The following is a 17,231-nucleotide window of genomic DNA, read 5'->3' on the forward strand; positions in this document are numbered from 1 at the left end:
ACAGCATCCCTGAGGCATGCTTACTGCTGGTGCCTGTAAACAGTAGCATTTCTGGGCAGGTCTGAAATGGCCTCCAACATGTGTCTCTGGCCCCAGGACTGATGAGGTATAAAAAAAGCAGATTGAAGGTGGCCTAGAGAGAGCCCTTCCATATTTACTGAAGGCCCCTCAAGGAAGTCCAGTTCAAGATATATCAAAGGTAGTGCTGACTTCAAGACAGCATAGCAAGAATTCTGCAGTGACAGCATCACAGTGTCCCATAGTCCTCTCCCTCTCCTCTTATTATAGTGGCATGAGAGCTGCCAAAAATAAGTGCCTTTCAGGTGAAGTGTCAACAAAACAAGCCCTTTCCCAGCAGTGTTTCAGTGCATTAGAGATCCTGACTGCTACAGGGCAAGGGCTTTTCTCTGTTTCACAGGCAATACACTATGTCTGTAGGGAGAAAACAAACTTGTGTGTGCTGTGCCCCTTGTCTGAACTTGTATATCTGGACCCAGCATTCCGAAAAGCTCTCAGGCCAGTGAGTGCAGACTGGACACCAGACAGTGTAGCTTGGCTGTGGCAGAGGTCTGCTTCCCTGCAGAGTCCTGCTGTGTCACCCAGGACGCTCCATGCTTTGGAGTCCTGCAGGCAGGTGTGGCAGTGAGGCTATGACTTTCTGTGGGCCCAGAATGGCTGCACACCAGCTTTTCTGTATCCTCCAACAACACCAAATAATCTGTTTCCTTTTTTTTGGCAGCAAAAGGTGGAGTTTGACCCAACCTCCTCATATGCAGTGGAAGGTCTCAAACCAGACACACTGTATAAGTTCCGTCTGGGTGCCCGCTCGGAGCTGGGGGTGGGAGTTTACACCCCCACGGTGGAAGCCAGAACTGCCCAATCCAGTAAGTGCCTGACATTCAACAGTGCTGGAGACAAAGCAAAAACAGTCCAGTTTCCATCTCCTGGGCACAGAGAAGCCCAATGCCTCTGCCTTTGTGGGTTTGCAGGGATTCTGGTATGCAGTTTGCTAAAGGGAGTAATGGGGAAAATCAGCTGGGGTTTGGATCAGGGCTCTTTGGCAGAGTGGGTGCACCCAAGGGGTAAGTTGTTTCTTCATGTACCTTTGATCATACTGTCTTTCCCTAAGGGTAGATTCATAAAAACTGTTGGAGGAGTAAAACAGGCTGGGAAATTGCTTTTGAGAGATTGATTTGAGTGGGTCTATGCATCTCTATGAATTTACTCCCATGCAGACAAGCTGTCTGGACAGGCAGCATATGGGTATTTGGCTCTAAATGTGAGTGTCTCCAAACCATTGGATTTTCATCCTTCCACTCCCCATTCTAGCTGCCTTGCTTACACAGGAGTCCATCCCTGGTCCATACAGTTGATTGCAAGGTGAGGCATCCTGTGAGGCCAGGTGTGTCTGTGGCTGTCAGGCAGCTGGAGGACTCATTTTGGAAAAGTGGCTGTTTGCCAGGGTTGTGTGAGCAAGTGAGGCTGCCGCTTCTGGGACTGCAGTGCTAGGGGAAACCAGAACAAGCTGCAGTTGAGTTAATAGAGAGGCTCAATAATGAGGTGACCCAGGCAATATCACTTTCATCCTGGCTCTGCCCTGTGTGATCACAGAGTGGGAGTTTGCATTGCTCTGATTGGCAGCTCAAAGTGCTGTGCATAAGCAGATTAGAGCTATCAAAGGGCCCTGCGATAAGCTAGTTTTCACTAACAATTTTTGGGCTTGCCATTATGCAAAGGGCATTAAAAGGGGGAAAAAAGACATTTCTGTTAGCACCGTCTGTCTGGGATTTGCTCGCTCTGTGGAGTGAGCAGTTGGCACAGGCAGCCAGCCTTCCCTGCAGGGAGGGCAGCAGCATGCACAGCAACCAGGAGTGTGAGATGGCCATTAGAAAGGGAGCTCTGGCAGGGAAGAGCAGCTCTGCTCACTTTTAGAATGACCTTCTCTGAGGAAAACTCAGCTTCATTACCATAGCAGTCCCAGGCATTCCTCCACCTTGTTAAGTGAGCTAATGATGTCTTAGAGCTGCACAACAGACAGGTATGAAAATGGAGAAAGGTTCAGATCATATGGTTATAAATATTTGAACACTGAGAACAAATTCTGAATATGGGGATTTGTATACCTGTTTGAGATAGCTTTTGTATTGATAGGCAAAGGTTGAAGTAATTCTTCTGCCATGTAAATTAATTCCATCAGTGGATGCTCTTATCCTTGAACACACTTAATCAGAGACAGCTCCATGCATAAATGAGTCCTTCAGAGTCTCACAACAGCCCAAGTAAGAGAAACGTTTGCTTCCTGGGCTCATCAAGGCAGACATCTATCATGACCTACTCTGTTGTCTGCTCACAAGGCATCTGACACCAGTCTGGTTTTAAAGTTGTCACTTCACTGGCCAGTGGTGCAGTAGCTGACTGATTCTGGCATCTGTTTAGTCAGAGAAATGTGCCTAGGCTGGAAGAGATTGTTTAGCCAAAGCAGTACCTTGGTTTGACCAGTGAAGCCCTCCTCACACTGAAGGACCTAAGAATTCTTAGATTGATCCAAGAAGTGACCTGGGTCTTGGTTTACAGGCTCCTACTTGAAAAGATTTCTGATGGCACTCTATTCTATGGCAGAAGCCATTGGCAGTTACTGCTGGGCTATTCAGTGGGGGTGACAAACCACTGTGTGAACAGTCCCAATGCAGTGTGGAGCCTTGAGTACTGAGGGGCTCAAAATCAAGCAGGTCTTCCAGAAAGCTGTGCTTTACCTTGGCAAAAGTTGCATGCACAGTGCACTACTTCTAGGCAGAAATCCTTTGGTCTTTACTTGTATTAGATGGTTGGATTTTTCCCCTTTGGCCTTAGAACTTACTAATCTAGAAACACTACAGCTCCCAGCTTCACACTGGTCTCCTTCCTTCACTTCTCCATCTGGTTACCCTGAGAAAGGCTGTTAAATCATTGGCATATTCAGGTGGGACACAAACTGCAGGAGCAGTCACATTCCTGCTTTCCAAAAAGCCTCTCTTCAGTCTCTATTCCTGTCCCTGACACACCAGTCATGGGGGAGGTAGGAGGCCTGTGATCACTAAAGACTCACTGATGGGCTGGAGAAGGATGCTGGTCTTGCTTTTCTTGTGGCACCCCTGCTCAGTAGTAGGGATGCTTGTGTAGGAAGGCCAGAGGGAGGCAATGTCCTTTTGAACCCTTCAGCAGCACAGTTCAGACCTCATCTCCTGAGCAGGCAGTGCTTTCTAGGCTGTCTTTCCTGCTAAGCTGCTCACTTAGTTGCTGGGCACTCTGCAAAAAGTCCAAGCAGTGCTGCTTTGAGGGCCTGAAGAGCTCAGGGGAGTTTTCCAGGACTCTGCAGTGCCTCAGGCAAGCAGAGTGATGCAAGAGAGAAGCATCAGCTGTGTCCCTTAGGCCTCAGCATTAAAATGCTGTTCTCTCTTGAAATACTAAGGTGGGTCCTAAGTCAGCCTTTTCCCTAGCCTAAGGAGCAGGTGGGTTGGATGGGTGCACAGAGCTGCTGTGGGCGTTGGGGGAGGCTGGAGTAGCCTGGAGGCAGCAGAGGTTTGCACAGTGTTTGTGTAGGTACATCTGCATGTGTGGGTGCATGCTGGCCACCCAGCCTGCTCTTTGCTGGCCCCAGGAGGGACACTTCAACTCCTTGTGCATTTTAAGTTGATCCTGCTCATGTTATCAAGTTTTATTTTGCTTTCTTTAAGTGTTAATGTGTTTTTGCCTTGCACATTATGTGTGTGACTCTTACCCAGTCAACAGCCAGCTTTTGACTTGCCCACACTGCCATCCAAAGCTGCCTTTGGAGGACGAGCTCACTGCTGCATGCCAAGGGAAGCTGTGGAGGTTCTGTCAAAGCATGTCTCTTCTGTGAAGGGTGTCTGCAGACAGTGGCAAAGGAAAGGTTTGCCAAGCCCCTTATGTCTCACCTGTCCTGTCTGAGGGATACCACCAGGCACTTTGTGTATGTTATGCCTTCCACTGTAAGTGTTGCTTTGGTGCTGTATCTTCCTACTCTCTTCCCTGCCACTTCTCTGCTGATTAACCAAAAGAGTGTGAGGATTCACTTTTTACCCCTGCTCCCTTTTCACTATACCAGATGGCAGGGCTGATCCTGTGCTGCCTCCCTCACACAGGCAACTTTTTGCTTCCACACATTGCTTTGACTTCTCTTTCCTCCAATGTAGCTCCCATAGCAGCAGGCTGACAGCTCAGGAATCATCTCCTCCAGCTCCATCACTACTTACTCTGCTCCATCTTGCATCTCTCCAGGCATCTGAGCCCAGGCATCAGGAGTGTTCCCTGCTCTCTGAGCACAGGAGTGGGCATTAAAAGTTACACACAGTCTGCAACTGTTTGTGCAAGCAAGTGGCCCTTGTTCCCAGCAAGCAGAGGTCCCTGGTGGGGTTGTGAGGTCCTGCTGGCCTGGCTGCTTTCCCAGATCTTCTGCCACTGCCAACCTGTGCCCAGCAAAGCCAAGGCACCATTGCTGAGTGCTTGAGTTACCTGAGGTCCTTGCTGCCATGTAGGTTGTGTTCACCTTTGTGCAGGCAGTGAGCACACAGGGTTGTTCCTGTGCCCCTGCAAGGCTGGTGCTGCTGCACTGGTGGCTGCAAATCTGAAGCATAGGGAAAGGCAGGAGTCTTTTTTCAGGCATTTCTGTGTTTCTGGGTACAGTGAAGAATGGAAGCTGCCTTTCACCTGCTGTGGCAAAGCAAGATACTTTGTACTCTATTATTGCTTTGCCATGGCAGCTTTCTAGTCTAAAAGCAAGAGTGTGCATTTTTTTGGTGATGATGCCATGCTTCCTCTGCTTAGGACTGTTTCCTTCTGGATGAACACCCAGGGATGGAGCCATGTCCCTTGTTCCTTCACTATGTGGGCTCCTTTCCTTCTCCAGACTTCCACTCTTGCCTTCTGTGCAGGTATGCTGTCTGCAGCCTCCCAGGGCACTGAGGCCAAATGACAGGGGCTGATGCTGCCGTGAGAGGGCTCCTGTGCTGCCAGAGCCCTGGTGCAACCAGACAGCAGTTCTGCAAGGCTGGAGAAGGGAAACAGGCAGATGTCCTAGAGATGCTTTACTTTGTCCAGATCATCTCTCTTTTCCTGATCTCTTTTCCACCTGCCCAGATTCGTTTTACTGCTCTTTCCCAGTGTGCTGTGTGAAGAGACTTCTCTCCCAGTGATCCCAATGAGAAGCAGCTGTTGCCTGGATCCCATTCCTTCTGTGGACAGATAACATTGCCAGGGCTTAGAAGTTACTGCGAACTGCAGGTGCTTTTTCTGGGAGGGAGCGAGACCTGTCTACCTTCCACTGTACAAATCCATAGGCCAGGAAGCCACTGAGGCAGGTAACCAGTGTGGCAGGCATGAAGCAGTCAGTCCCAGATTCCAGGACATGTGCAAAGCAGCACAACCACATTATCTCCTGTTCCCACATGGTGCCTGGCGCCCATCTGGTTGCTACACAGCATACAGCTGATGGTCATGATTTTAAACCCTACCAGGACAAACTGCCTCCAACCTCAGTCACCTGCTTTCCTTATCCACTTTTGTTTCCTCCGCTTGTCTAGGAGTGAGCTTTCTCTAGCCTTCCTGCAGTGTGAGCTTTCCTTTTGCCACTCTTGCCTTCTGCAGCTTCCTACCTCTTCTGGTTTCCATCTGCTTCAGATCTTCACTGAAAGCATCTTTCTTCTCCCTACCAGTCTCTCTCTCACACCCTCCACATTCCCCCCTTCCCTTACTGCCATTTGTTGTGTTTGGCAAAGTGAGCGTCCAGAACTGCATTGGGAAGAGGTGATGCAAAACAGCACTTCATCTCCCCAGTTCATCTGGCCTTCAAATACAAATTGCCCCCCAGTGCCATCTTTGATGATCTGTGAGGATGGCTGGCAGTTGTCCATGTGTGTGTTCAGTGCTCTGTTGGCTGGGTAAAAGTTCCCTGTGCATTTTGGTTTGTCCTTCCATTCATTTCCCTTCATCTCCCCACTTCATTTATTTGTCCCCAGCCCCCTCTGCCCCACCCCAAGAAGTCGAGTGTGTAAGCACCAGCTCCACCACCATCCGGGTAAGTTGGGTGCCGCCGCCCGCCCAGAGCCGCAATGGGGTCATCACCCAGTACTCCATTGCCTACCAGGCAGTGGAAGGAGATGACAACACCAAGCATGTGGTGGATGGCATTGGACGGGAGCATTCCAGCTGGGAGATCAAGGACCTGGAGAAATGGACGGAATACAAGGTGTGGGTAAGGGCTCACACCGATGTGGGGCCAGGACCGGAGAGCATCCCCGTGCACGTGCGCACTGACGAGGACGGTAGGTGCTGCTGAGCAAGAACAGCTCCTTCTCTTACTGCCATGGCTTAACCAGGACTCTGCTGAGTTGCTGGAAAGCAGGGGAAAGGGAGCAGGGACATTGCCCTGGGAGCACCTTTCAAGCAGGACCAGAGGCTGTCAGGGGCAATGCTCCAGGGAGCAGATCTCAACTGTTACCCTGGAGTGGGGTTGGGGAATTGCTTTGCTGGCCCCTGCTCTGCCTCCAGGTTAAGATATCCCATCATGGTCCTTCAGGGTCCTGTTTGTGTCAGCAGTGCTTCCTCTGCGTGCAGGGAGGCATTGCTCTGCATTCCATTGTGGTTTTATAGTGGGTGGTGGTGGATTCCCTTTTATTGAAGGAAGAATGAGCTCTCCCAGCCAAAGACTTCTTTTGTGAGATCAGGACTTAAAGTTTACTTGTTGACCTGAAATCCAGCAAACTGAAGTGGGGGAAAGCAATCCATTTGAAAGTTGTAGATACTGCAGGAAAGCTGTTTCCTGCTCCAGCTTCCAGGCAAGCCAGAGCTTATATAAAGCTGCTCTTCCACTCAAGAATCAGAATACCCCACGTACAGAGCACTTTACTGGGTATGACAGCTTTAAAGAGAAATTGCTTTGTATTAGCAGGGCTGTCAGTTATGTCATCATGATTTAAGCCATTTCTTTTGAAAGTGCCAGAGCTCAGGGTGACAGTAGGAGCTCCCGTGGCTTCATGCTGACCCAAGAAAGCTGCAGATTTAATGGGAGAAGAAAGAGATGGAGCATCCAGTCAAAGAAAGCATGATCTCTGCATTGCCCAATCAGTGTAGGGAATGGAAACCAGACATGTTACAGTTTCCCTAAATGGGCTGCCACTGTCCCCCATGTCTCCATGGCTCTGAAAGTGGCGTCTGGGAATGCTTGCTGACTGCATTCCTGGGCTGGCAAACACATCTGTGTGTGTCCTGCTGCCTATATTGTTTGCTTCAGTTCTCATTCAGCAGAACTGTAGCCCAGGGGAAGCTGTTACCCCAGAAATGTCGCAACAAGCTCTCTCAGTTAGTTTTTGGGCACCGTGGTTGGACATTCCAGCTTAGCTGTCAAAGTGATTTTATATTCCTCTGACATGCTGATGCTTAGTAGATACCCATGATGAAGGAATGAGAAATGCTAAACTGTGGTCTGAAAACAAATTGAACTTTCCCTGTTTGGAGCTCAGTTGCAGCACATGTTTCCCGTAGTGGGGTAGGACAGAGTTCCTCGAAACACTGTGGTCTGCTCATATTCACATCTTTTTGTGTTCTGCAACATCCCCATACCATGTCCTGCTGAGGCCTCCCTCATGCTAGCAGAGCTTGACACACAGCTTCTGTCTGGTTCTCAGGGAGGATCTTGTTTTCCGCTTGGACTCCCAGCTGTGTGTGTGGGCAGGTGTCTTGCCAGGGCAGGAGAGCCCTGTGGCTTGTGCAAGGTCACTGCACTAAGTCAATTGTGGACTACAGCATAGGCTGCTCCAGGCAGAAGGGGGTAACTGTTCAAGCACAGCCCCCCTCCATTCCCACACCTTGAGTTGGCCTCATGGTGCTAAAATGCTCTGTTCCTCCTTTCTCTATTTTATTAAATTATCTACAATTACGAAGGACATCTGGGGAAAAATAATGAATTGCCCTGCAGCTTAAAAACTCTGCTTACCTGCTGAGTAGCTGTTTCTTCCCATTTAGTTGGTTGAAATAGCAGTATTCATTACATCTGCTTGTCAGGTATCCATCCCTAATTATCTAATACTGATTTCTTGCTGTGTTGTGAATTGGGGCATATGAGGTTCCAAACCTCCGGATTTTCCCAGGGAGTGGAAGGTGAAAAAGGTCCAGCAGATGAGGTGATAGGATGAAGCCCAGGTCCTTCACTTGGTACTGGGCACTTGGCATCAGTATCCTCCACAGAGAGTGCACACCTCTACTCCCAGCTGCTTCAGCTGGAAGGAGCTTTCCAGGAGCAACTGAGAAGCTAATTTTTTAGAATTGACATTTTTGTCACAGTCAATGCAAGAGCAAAATATAATAAGGAGGTAATTTTTCCAAATGGTAAATAGGGTATAAATACATTTTTAAACGGGCCTCACCTTGCAAGAAAATTGATATTTTCTGGGCAGTGTAATTTTTCATTTTATTATCAAAAAGCATTCAGCTAGCCGTGCATGAAATGCAGTCCCCAGAGCTGTCACAATCCCCACAGGCCCCTTTATCTGGCTGAGTTCAGTGACTGCTGTCTTTGAGCTCTGGGTTATTGTTTTAGGATGGTGCTTTTCCCCCTCATTAACCTCTCACTGTCACAGGGGAAGAGCACGTGTGTGCTCTGGCTGGTGGCAGGTACCAGGGCTCCCTGCAAGCCAGGCTCAGCACCCAGTCACGCTACCTGGGGCTGTTTAGATGGGTCTGAGAGAAGGGTGTGTGTCAGGCAAGATGCAAAGAAGGCTTTAAAACCCCTTCCTGTGCCCCAGGGCACCCTGAGCTGCAGGGGTCACCATATTCTTTATATTCTGCTGTATTCTTATATTCTTCATTGCTCCCCTACTGCTGGAGATGAGAGGGATCGATGGACCTTGGGTCTGGTTCAGCACATTGACTTTTATTAGGGGTGCTCCTGCAAATTACAATTATGCTCTTTCCTACTGAGAGTAGCAGAAGGGAAGGGGTCAGGGATGTGGTCATTCTGAAAGACTGCAGTGTGTTGTCCTGGGCAGGTACAGGAAGCTTGTACCAGTGGGGCCATCCTAGCAATGAGGTGGGGGGAAGGTAGCCAAGGAGTGAGAGTGGTGGCAGTGATGGTGTGGTACCTGCTAACTGTTGTCCCGTGTGTGTTGCAGTGCCCAGTGCCCCACCGCGAAAGGTGGAGGTGGAGTCTGTGAATTCGACTGCCATCCGGGTGAGCTGGAAGCTGCCCATCTCCAACAAGCAGCATGGGCAGATCCGCGGGTATCAGGTTACCTATGTGAAGCTGGAAAACAACGAGCCCCGAGGGCAGCCAGTGATCAAGGACGTCATGCTGTCAGAAGCACAGGTACAGTGTGGGGACCACCAGATGGTGGGCATGGCACCTTCCCTCTCTGCAGAGGGCAGGCTGGCTGGATCCAAGTATTTCTTCGCCTCCTCTTGCAGCTCCAGAGCATGGGACTCAGCCTGCCTGAACAAGGCAAACAGTTTATCCTTAAACTATCGCTTAAACATGGGTAAAAAATTTAATTAGGAAAGGCTTATTGTAGAAAAGAAGATGTATTGGATGATGTTCCTCTCTTACCCCTTCTCTAATACATAGCTCTCTGCCTGCCACATCCTGTGCAGACTCCAGCTGGAGCAAACTGCACTTTGCCAGTCTGTTTATAAATGGTCAGAAAGTTTTAAATAAGCCCCAGATCTGTTTCTTTTGGGATGCTGATTATGTTCAGGGCAAAGCATCTTTCTTGATAGCATCCACCTGTCTGCTTGTGGGACACAGGGGTTGCTCTGCACCCAGCACAGCATGCCAGGCAGAACAGCACTCCTGGCTCAGCAAAGCCTCTCATCCCTCCTACTTTTGCAAGGCAGGGACTTAGTGTTGCATTGCTGCTTGAAACAAAACTGTAGGTGAAGCCAGCTTAGTGTGGGAAAGGCTGGGGAGGAAGACAAATAAATGAGGTAGAGGCCCACATCCCCTGTAAAAGACTTTGTCCTCTGCAGTCCTCATACAGCAATCTGTTTATACTGAGCTGATCTCCTGGATACCTCACTGGCTGTGAGCTGCAGTCCTCTTCCCACACACTGCTCCAGGCATGGCTGCACACTCTGCACAGCCCAGGAATGTGTAGCTGCCTCTTTCCCAAGGTCCAGGGAAGTTTTTGCTGCCCTGTGTGCAATGAAATACAGTTCTTTGGAGCAGGGGTCCTTCATCCTGGATGACCCATGCTGTTCTCAACTAAGATAATCGTATAAATGAAGAACAGGATCTGCTGCTGTTGGAAGCAACAAGGAATCGATTCAGAGCTGGCTTGCTTGAATGATGCCCAGTATAAATACTGGAGAGCTGCAACGATTAATTGATCTGTCTCCTGAATGCAGCTGTGAATCATTTATGCGTTTGTCAGTGGGCAGTGCAGAGGCAGCTTTACTCTCCATTCATATTCCGAAGGGTAAAACTCAGTAATAATGTGGAAGGGGAAAACTTTAAAGAGAGAAAAGACTTTTAGGGTCCTTGCAGTGTTATCTGGGGCACGTCTCTATTTATGTTTCAGATGTTGCTTTGTTTCAATAGTTAGAGAAGTTACTTACTGCCCTTTACTTATGCCAGGAGAGTATAATCTTCTGTGTTGTTAGAATAATTGAGGCTGTGTTGTACAGCTGAAGTTTGGAGTTAATGTGTTGGTCCCAAGTGTAGGTGGGTGAAGTTGGCAATGTTTTTCTTCTTGGTGTTTTCAAATATTTTATGCTTGCCCAGCCAGTTCTGCTTTCACTCATTACTCATACATTTCAGAGAGAGAAATCCCATGCTGATGTGCAGAATGAGGATGCCAGAAACTTTTGAAGGAGTGCTGGATTTTGCATTAGTTTGAATGTGTGAATCAAGGAGGCAAGTTCCTAGAAGTTTCCTGGCCTGCCAGGCCACTTGCCCATCTTCCATACTTGGTGAATTTATGTGGGAAAGTTCTTGATTTCTGTGATATTTTTTCCTGCTGTGTATGGTGCTGAACAATCCACTGATGATTTTTGGGTAGAAGTGGAAACGGTAGTTGCAGAGAAGCCACTACTCTGTAAGAGTCATGTCACTCTTGGGATAAACTAATGAAGACCCTGCAGGGAAGCGGTTTCACTGACTTGGTAGATCTCTGTTTTGCAAAAGAGTGAGAAGCCAGGCATGACCTGTGCTTGTGATGAAATACATCTGCTCCAGATACTGAGGAACCCTGTAAGAGCTGCCATCTTTCAATACAGCAGTGCGTGTCTTTGCAGCTGGCCAGATGAAACTTTAACGAGTGGTCCTGGAAGAGTTATTTTCTATGAAAGAAAACAAAACATACACTGGAAAACCTGTCCCTGAAGGTCATAGAATGAAGATGGCCACAGTTCAGTACTCATAAACACTCACAAACAAAGTGCACAAAACCAGTGCACAGAGAGAGAATTAAATGGATTGAAAATCATGGAGTCAGAGAAGAAAATCTCTGGGCAGGTAGGCAGAGCCACTCCTCCTGCCTAGCTAGGCTGTCTGCTGATTTGAGTAGGCATGTACCACATAATCTGCTTCCTGCAGACAGTGTGAAGACACTGATACTAAAGCTGACTCATGACTTTTCCTCATTGAAGATGAGAAATGGAAAGAGAATAAACGAAGATGAAAGGAAAAAGGCAAGGGAACGGAGATGTTAGCTATGCAAATAATATGGATTCTGAGCTTTCAAAACCGTTTGAGCAGAAAGGACTAAAATATCGGCAGAGACGTGGGGGCCCTGGTGCTGGAGATCACATTTTATTTTACAGCCTCCTGCCTGGGCAGAGTAATCAGTTTTTAAGAAGGTCCTGTGATGGAGCTGAGGCCTTTCCCTCCCCTCTGTGTCTGCGCCTGTGACTGATTACCTCTGTCAGGATTCTGTGTGCCTTCCAGTCTGAGCTCTAACCTCCCACTGATAGCCTGATGGACAAGCAAATGTGACCCTACCCTGTGGAGGAGCTCCCGGGGTGTGTGCAGCTGCAGAGCTGGATCAGGTACCTGCAGCATCTCTTGCCCAGGCCATGCCTGTCACGGCTCAGCCAGGTCAGAAGATTCATGTATGTGCCCTGGGTATTGTGTAAAGCACATCCAGGCACCAAGAGAGGGCTTTTGAAAGGAACCCAGTGCAGAAGCTGCACTCCAGCACGACTTCAAGTCCTCGCTGGCTCAGTGGAGTGAGGGATAGCAGGGCCATGGGACACAGGCATTAAGCTTGGCAGGGGCAGGCAGGGGCCCACCTCATTTCCTTGGTCTCCAATCTCTGGGCAGCTACTGCATGTTATGAGGGGCAGTGGGCTTGAGCCCCTCCATCCCTGCAGATCCAGCCTGCCCAAACAACTTTGCAGGGCTGGCTGGGGACAGCTGGTTACACAGAGATCAGGCTTGGTGGAGAAAAGACTCCTGCCACCTTCTCCTCCTGCTGTGCGAGCAGAGTCATGGCACAGGAAAGGTATGTGCTGCCCACAAGGACTGCAGGCTCACAGGAGGCTGCTGTGGTCTCTGCAGGCAGCACTTCACCAAGCAGCATGCAAACTGAGTGCACATCCCACCAGCTTGCTCCAGAAGAGCAGGAAGAAGAAATGGCAATCACTTCAAGCTATTGGATTGAGATCAGAGGAGAAAGCAGAGACTTCATTTCTCCCTGAGCAGTACCTACCCCAAGCACAACACAGAGGAATTTATAGCCTTCCTCTTTCATTACATGATAGTCAAGGACCTTCCTCTGAATGTACTTGGAACATCTCATATGTGTATACTTGTCCAGGTGAGAGTCTGGCATGGAGGTGGGATGTTCTCTGCTTCCTAAGTGGAACACAACTGTAAGGCATCATCCAAGAGGCACTTCAGTAAAGGACCAAGGTGAAGTTCTGATGCCCTCAGACCCCTCTGCATCTCATTGACTGAGTACCTGAGTTTCTGTCTGGAGTTCCACTGTTGCACCACAGTCACTGAAGCAGAGAGGAGAAGGATCTGCAGGAAAACCAATATTGGCCTCCCATAGCTGGGACTGGTGAGGGCTTGAATCTGTCTGCAAGAGCCTTGGTCAGGGAAAACAGCCATTCCCTAGTGAGACATGACTATGCTGTGTTGAAGTGTAAAATGAAACATTAAAGCATTGCAGCTGCCATAAATACACACAGTTAGCTTTAGCACTTCCCAGAGCCATCCTGCCTCATGCACACAGCCCTCTCTCAGTTCTTTTTATGACTGCTCCTGGGCTTTTCAGATCAATTTGTCTTACTGACCAACCTTAAACAGTTAAGAAGCAATTGAGCTAGTTTAAGGAAGGAAATGTTTTGATCTGTAGATTAAATTTTCGTAATGAAACTGAATTTCTACCAAGGTATTTATGCAGGCATGGTTTTCACAGTTGTTACTCCAGCACAGATCTCAAGGCATTTTTTTGCACTCTGATCTAGTGCAAGATTAAAGTCCACTGAACATTAGAGCAAACAGAGTTTGAACATTAAACACTTGGTTTAAAATCCTAGGGCGCGATAAACCTGCTATGCTGTGAGAGGCCTCCTGAGCCCAGCTCTGCTCTGCTGTTCCCTGCAGTGAGGTGTCACATTCTGTTCCTGTAGCTGCACAGAGGCAGGCTGGGGTGTTCCCCTGCTTCCACCCACCAGGGACATGCTTTTGTAGGAGAAGTGAGTGCCAGGCCTCAGATCCACCTATGGCAGGACTTCTGCCAGCTTTTAGATCAGCAGGGTGGAGTGTGTGGCTGTTGAATGGGTGGGACATAAATAGCAATGACTTGAGTTCAGCTAAGTGTGCAACTGTGGAAATGGCACCAGGATGTTGTAGAAAGAGACCCTTTAGTAACCATAATACTCAGTGAGGGTCTTGGCTTTATAAAACTTATTTAGGGGCAACTTGACCTCTTTGCTGAAATTTACTGTTAGGATGGTTTAGGGGGATAATTCTACTGGAGTCTCGTGGCACCTAATAAGTGAACTACAATAAAATCCTAGAGGAACATTTCTCCAGCAGCTTCTTCTCTCTGAATTTAGAGAATAAAATAGCAAATATTTTGAAAGTATGCCATGTATTTTACTGCTGAGGTGAGTACTGTGCCCCTGTGATAGGCTGCAGCCTTCGAAAGCCACCTCAAATAGCCTGAGTTCAAAAGGCAACTTGTATCTTTGATGCCTTTTAGTGCTTCTGTTGCACTTGCAGGTTCCCAAACACTCCAGCAGTGTTAGCTGAGCTTCCCAGGGTCCTGAGGAAGTTGGTTTTGAGCAGTTTCACAGCTGGCAGGTCAGGCTCAGAAGCAAGGTTTGCCAGAGCTCACACTGTGTGTGAATCAGGGGCTGTAATACCTATCTTCACTTTCATTTCTGTGCTTGAACCCATGGGCTGGTGCTTCCTCCAGGCAGATTTAGTAACGTGAGCTGTAACACATCACCTTGGCTGAGATTCTGTGTGATCTGCCAGCTTACCTTTAGTGCACCAGCCACAAAGAACACTGCTGTGGGCATGTGTGGCAGCAGCCAGGCTCACCTGTCTCACCACCCCAATGCAGCTTTGATGCCCTACAACCCTAAAACCACCCAGAAAAGCTCAGAGTACCTGTTGAACTGCCATGGCCAGGAATCCCTGTGAGCTTTTGGTGAGAAGAGTTTTGTGTAGAAGCTTTCCCTGCAGGGCTGCTATTGCCAAATGAGTGGTGTTTGTGTAATTGGGAGTGGGAAGCTGTTTCCTCAGTACATGCACAAGTTTGAACCTCTCTCCAAGCCACGCACCACTGTTGGAGAGGAGCAGCTTAGTTTGAAGCTCTGTGTGAGATCTCAGCTTCTCTTGCACTGTTGATGACAGAGGAACACTTCTTGGTTTTCTGAAGTCCCCAGAGCATTTTCTTGCAAATGATGCAGGAAAAAGAATCTCTAGATATGCTGCATTGGTGCTTCCCTGCAAAGAGTGCCTCTGTTTTGTGTGTTGAAGTCTTTGATTCTCAACAAGAGATGACGGCTGGAGGATCACTAGAACAAAAACTGGAGATCAGGCAACAGAGCTGTTGTGACTTGTGGGGCAGCAGTCCCCTCAGAGCCTAGTTGGTACAACCTATCCCTTCTTGCTTCTACTCAGGGAAAAGGCAGAAAAATGCAAACAAAGCCAGAAGGGGAAAGTACTGCGAAGTACAAAAATTAAGGGGTGACTTCTCCACCCAAGTGAGAAGGAAGCTCTTTGTCTGATTGTGTGAGTGATCTCAGACTCATTGCGCAGGCTAGCAGCATGTCAAAAATTGCTCTATGCCATTTCTTCCCTTGGCACAGCCTGTGTCGAGTGACCCTCTGTGTATAAGTGTTGTAATTCCCCCAACCCAGTTCTGCTAACCCCTGCTGTTGTCATTGTCATCCCTTTCCTACACGTTGCCCCTTAAAATTCTGTGTCTCCATTTTTCTCTCCTCCTCCCTTTCTCCCTCGTCAGTGGAGAGCTGAGGACTCCGTCGACCATGTAAGTACCACTTGTGTGTATTCCAGGCTGGAAGAGAGGGGTTTGGTAAATCGATTTGTGAATTTTGTAGACACAGTACTGTCAAAACATTCCTTTCACTCCCTTTTAATGAGGCTGGAGAGTTACATTGTGAAACCTTCCACAAGCAGCAAATCCAGAGAAAATTGGCATTTAGATTGCTCCTAAATGCAGAAAAGCAATTGACATTTCCTATAATCTGTATTTCCAGCTTGTTGCAGTGCAGTTTTTTAGGCAGGTTCAAGAGATCGACTCAGGAGGCTCATCCTGCAATAGTTGGCCCACCAAGTTATGTGGTAAAATTAATCTTTAAACCACATTGATCGTAGTCATGAGAAACAACCTACACCCTCAACCATGACCTTTGGTTGAAACACAGATAGTAATAAGAAAACAATCACATTTAAACAGTTAAATTCAATTTTTCCCCACATAATTCTGAGATATAAATTTGGAGGAACAAACTAGAAAATGACCTTTTTAGAGTCAGCAATTCAATTATGTGCCCTACTGTAAGCTTCCCCAGCACGATGCATTTCTCCTCCCGCTTTATTCGGAGCGTTCTTGCTCGGAGTGGCTTTGTCATGACAGCACTGTGTTTGCATTATGCAATCAGACCTTCTTTCATCCATCCCTCCTCTCTCTGCCCTCCTCCCAGCTTGCTTGCTTTGCTCCTGGTGGCATGCTTTTGCGTGAGAATTTCTCTCTGCATGGGTTTGGGAGGAGCGAGCTCTCTCGGGACGTTGCGAGTCGGCAGGTTTTGTGAGAGTGCTTCCCCGCGGCTCCGTTGGCACCGGTGGGACTGTGCGGCCTCGCCCGCACACACCATCTGCTGCAGGGGTGGAGGTGGATCGGACTCTGGTTCACACGGTGATTTTGGCAGGGTTCTTGTTGGTGCTTGTTGATACTTCTCTGGGCTGGCTGGTTCTGCGATGGTAATGTGGTGATTTTGATGAGTAAGCCTGGGCAGGTGACCTGAACCAGCAGCACTGACTGGAAATCGGCAGGTTTAATGGCGTGGGTGTTTGTGTGAGTGAGTGATGGGAGAGTGGCTGCGCTCCGAGAGCAACCACAGGCACCCCTCGTACCCCGCAAGCTGGCAAGGATCCCCCAGGCAGGGTCAGACCCCTGGAGCAGCTCCTGACAGTGCCCATGCTGCCTGTTCTCAGCAGCTCAAACTTAACCCTCTCCATCTCTACTCTTCTCCTTGTCTGAAGGGATAAATAACCAACGAGGAGCCTCTGCCTCCTTTCCAAAAGCCTCCCCAGCCCCATCTCCAGCCTGCTTATCTCTTCCTCCCTGACCCAGTGGGTTATTAGTGCTAATGGCCCAGACACACTCCCACAGCACCCACAGCTGAGCACTGCTCAAGGGTACCTGCCCAAGCTGCTGGGAGCTGCTGAGCTCACTGTGCTCACTCGTTCACAGGCCTGGCCAGCCAGGCTTGGCACCAGTCACCTTGCTGCTGGAGGCCAGGAGGGAGGAGCGGTGCTCCTCTCTTTGATCTCAAATTGAAGTGTGGAGCCTGCCCTCCTCCTGCCCAGAGGAAGCCACAGCATGCAAGGATGCACTCCATGAGTCCGCCCCCTCCCAGACCTCCCACGGTGCAGGTTTTCCCTCCAGGTCTTGCCAGGGCTTTGCACTGACCTATCCCAGCCCTGCAACCCAGTGCCTGGCAAGGAGGGTGAACACAATGCTTGAAGCTGCAGGTGCTCC

At 48.8% G+C, this 17,231-nt stretch overlaps 1 protein-coding gene across 5 annotated transcripts in view; it reads left to right on the top strand.

Annotated features, from left to right (window-relative positions):
• The window catches only part of PTPRF (protein tyrosine phosphatase receptor type F), a 369,892-nt gene that overhangs the window by 300,974 nt on the left and 51,687 nt on the right, over positions 1–17,231 (top strand). For 3 of the 5 annotated variants that reach the window (XM_056497305.1, XM_056497306.1, XM_056497307.1), the window contains 4 exons: positions 740–884; positions 6,015–6,320; positions 9,165–9,358; positions 15,471–15,497. In XM_056497305.1, the coding sequence (XP_056353280.1) occupies positions 740–884; positions 6,015–6,320; positions 9,165–9,358; positions 15,471–15,497 (672 nt within the window). The remainder of the gene's footprint in view (positions 1–739; positions 885–6,014; positions 6,321–9,164; positions 9,359–15,470; positions 15,498–17,231) is intronic. The other 2 variants (XM_056497308.1, XM_056497309.1) reach the window with 1 other exon arrangement.

This window comes from Oenanthe melanoleuca, chromosome 8 (genome assembly GCF_029582105.1).
Source record: "Oenanthe melanoleuca isolate GR-GAL-2019-014 chromosome 8, OMel1.0, whole genome shotgun sequence".
NCBI lineage: Eukaryota > Metazoa > Chordata > Aves > Passeriformes > Muscicapidae > Oenanthe > Oenanthe melanoleuca.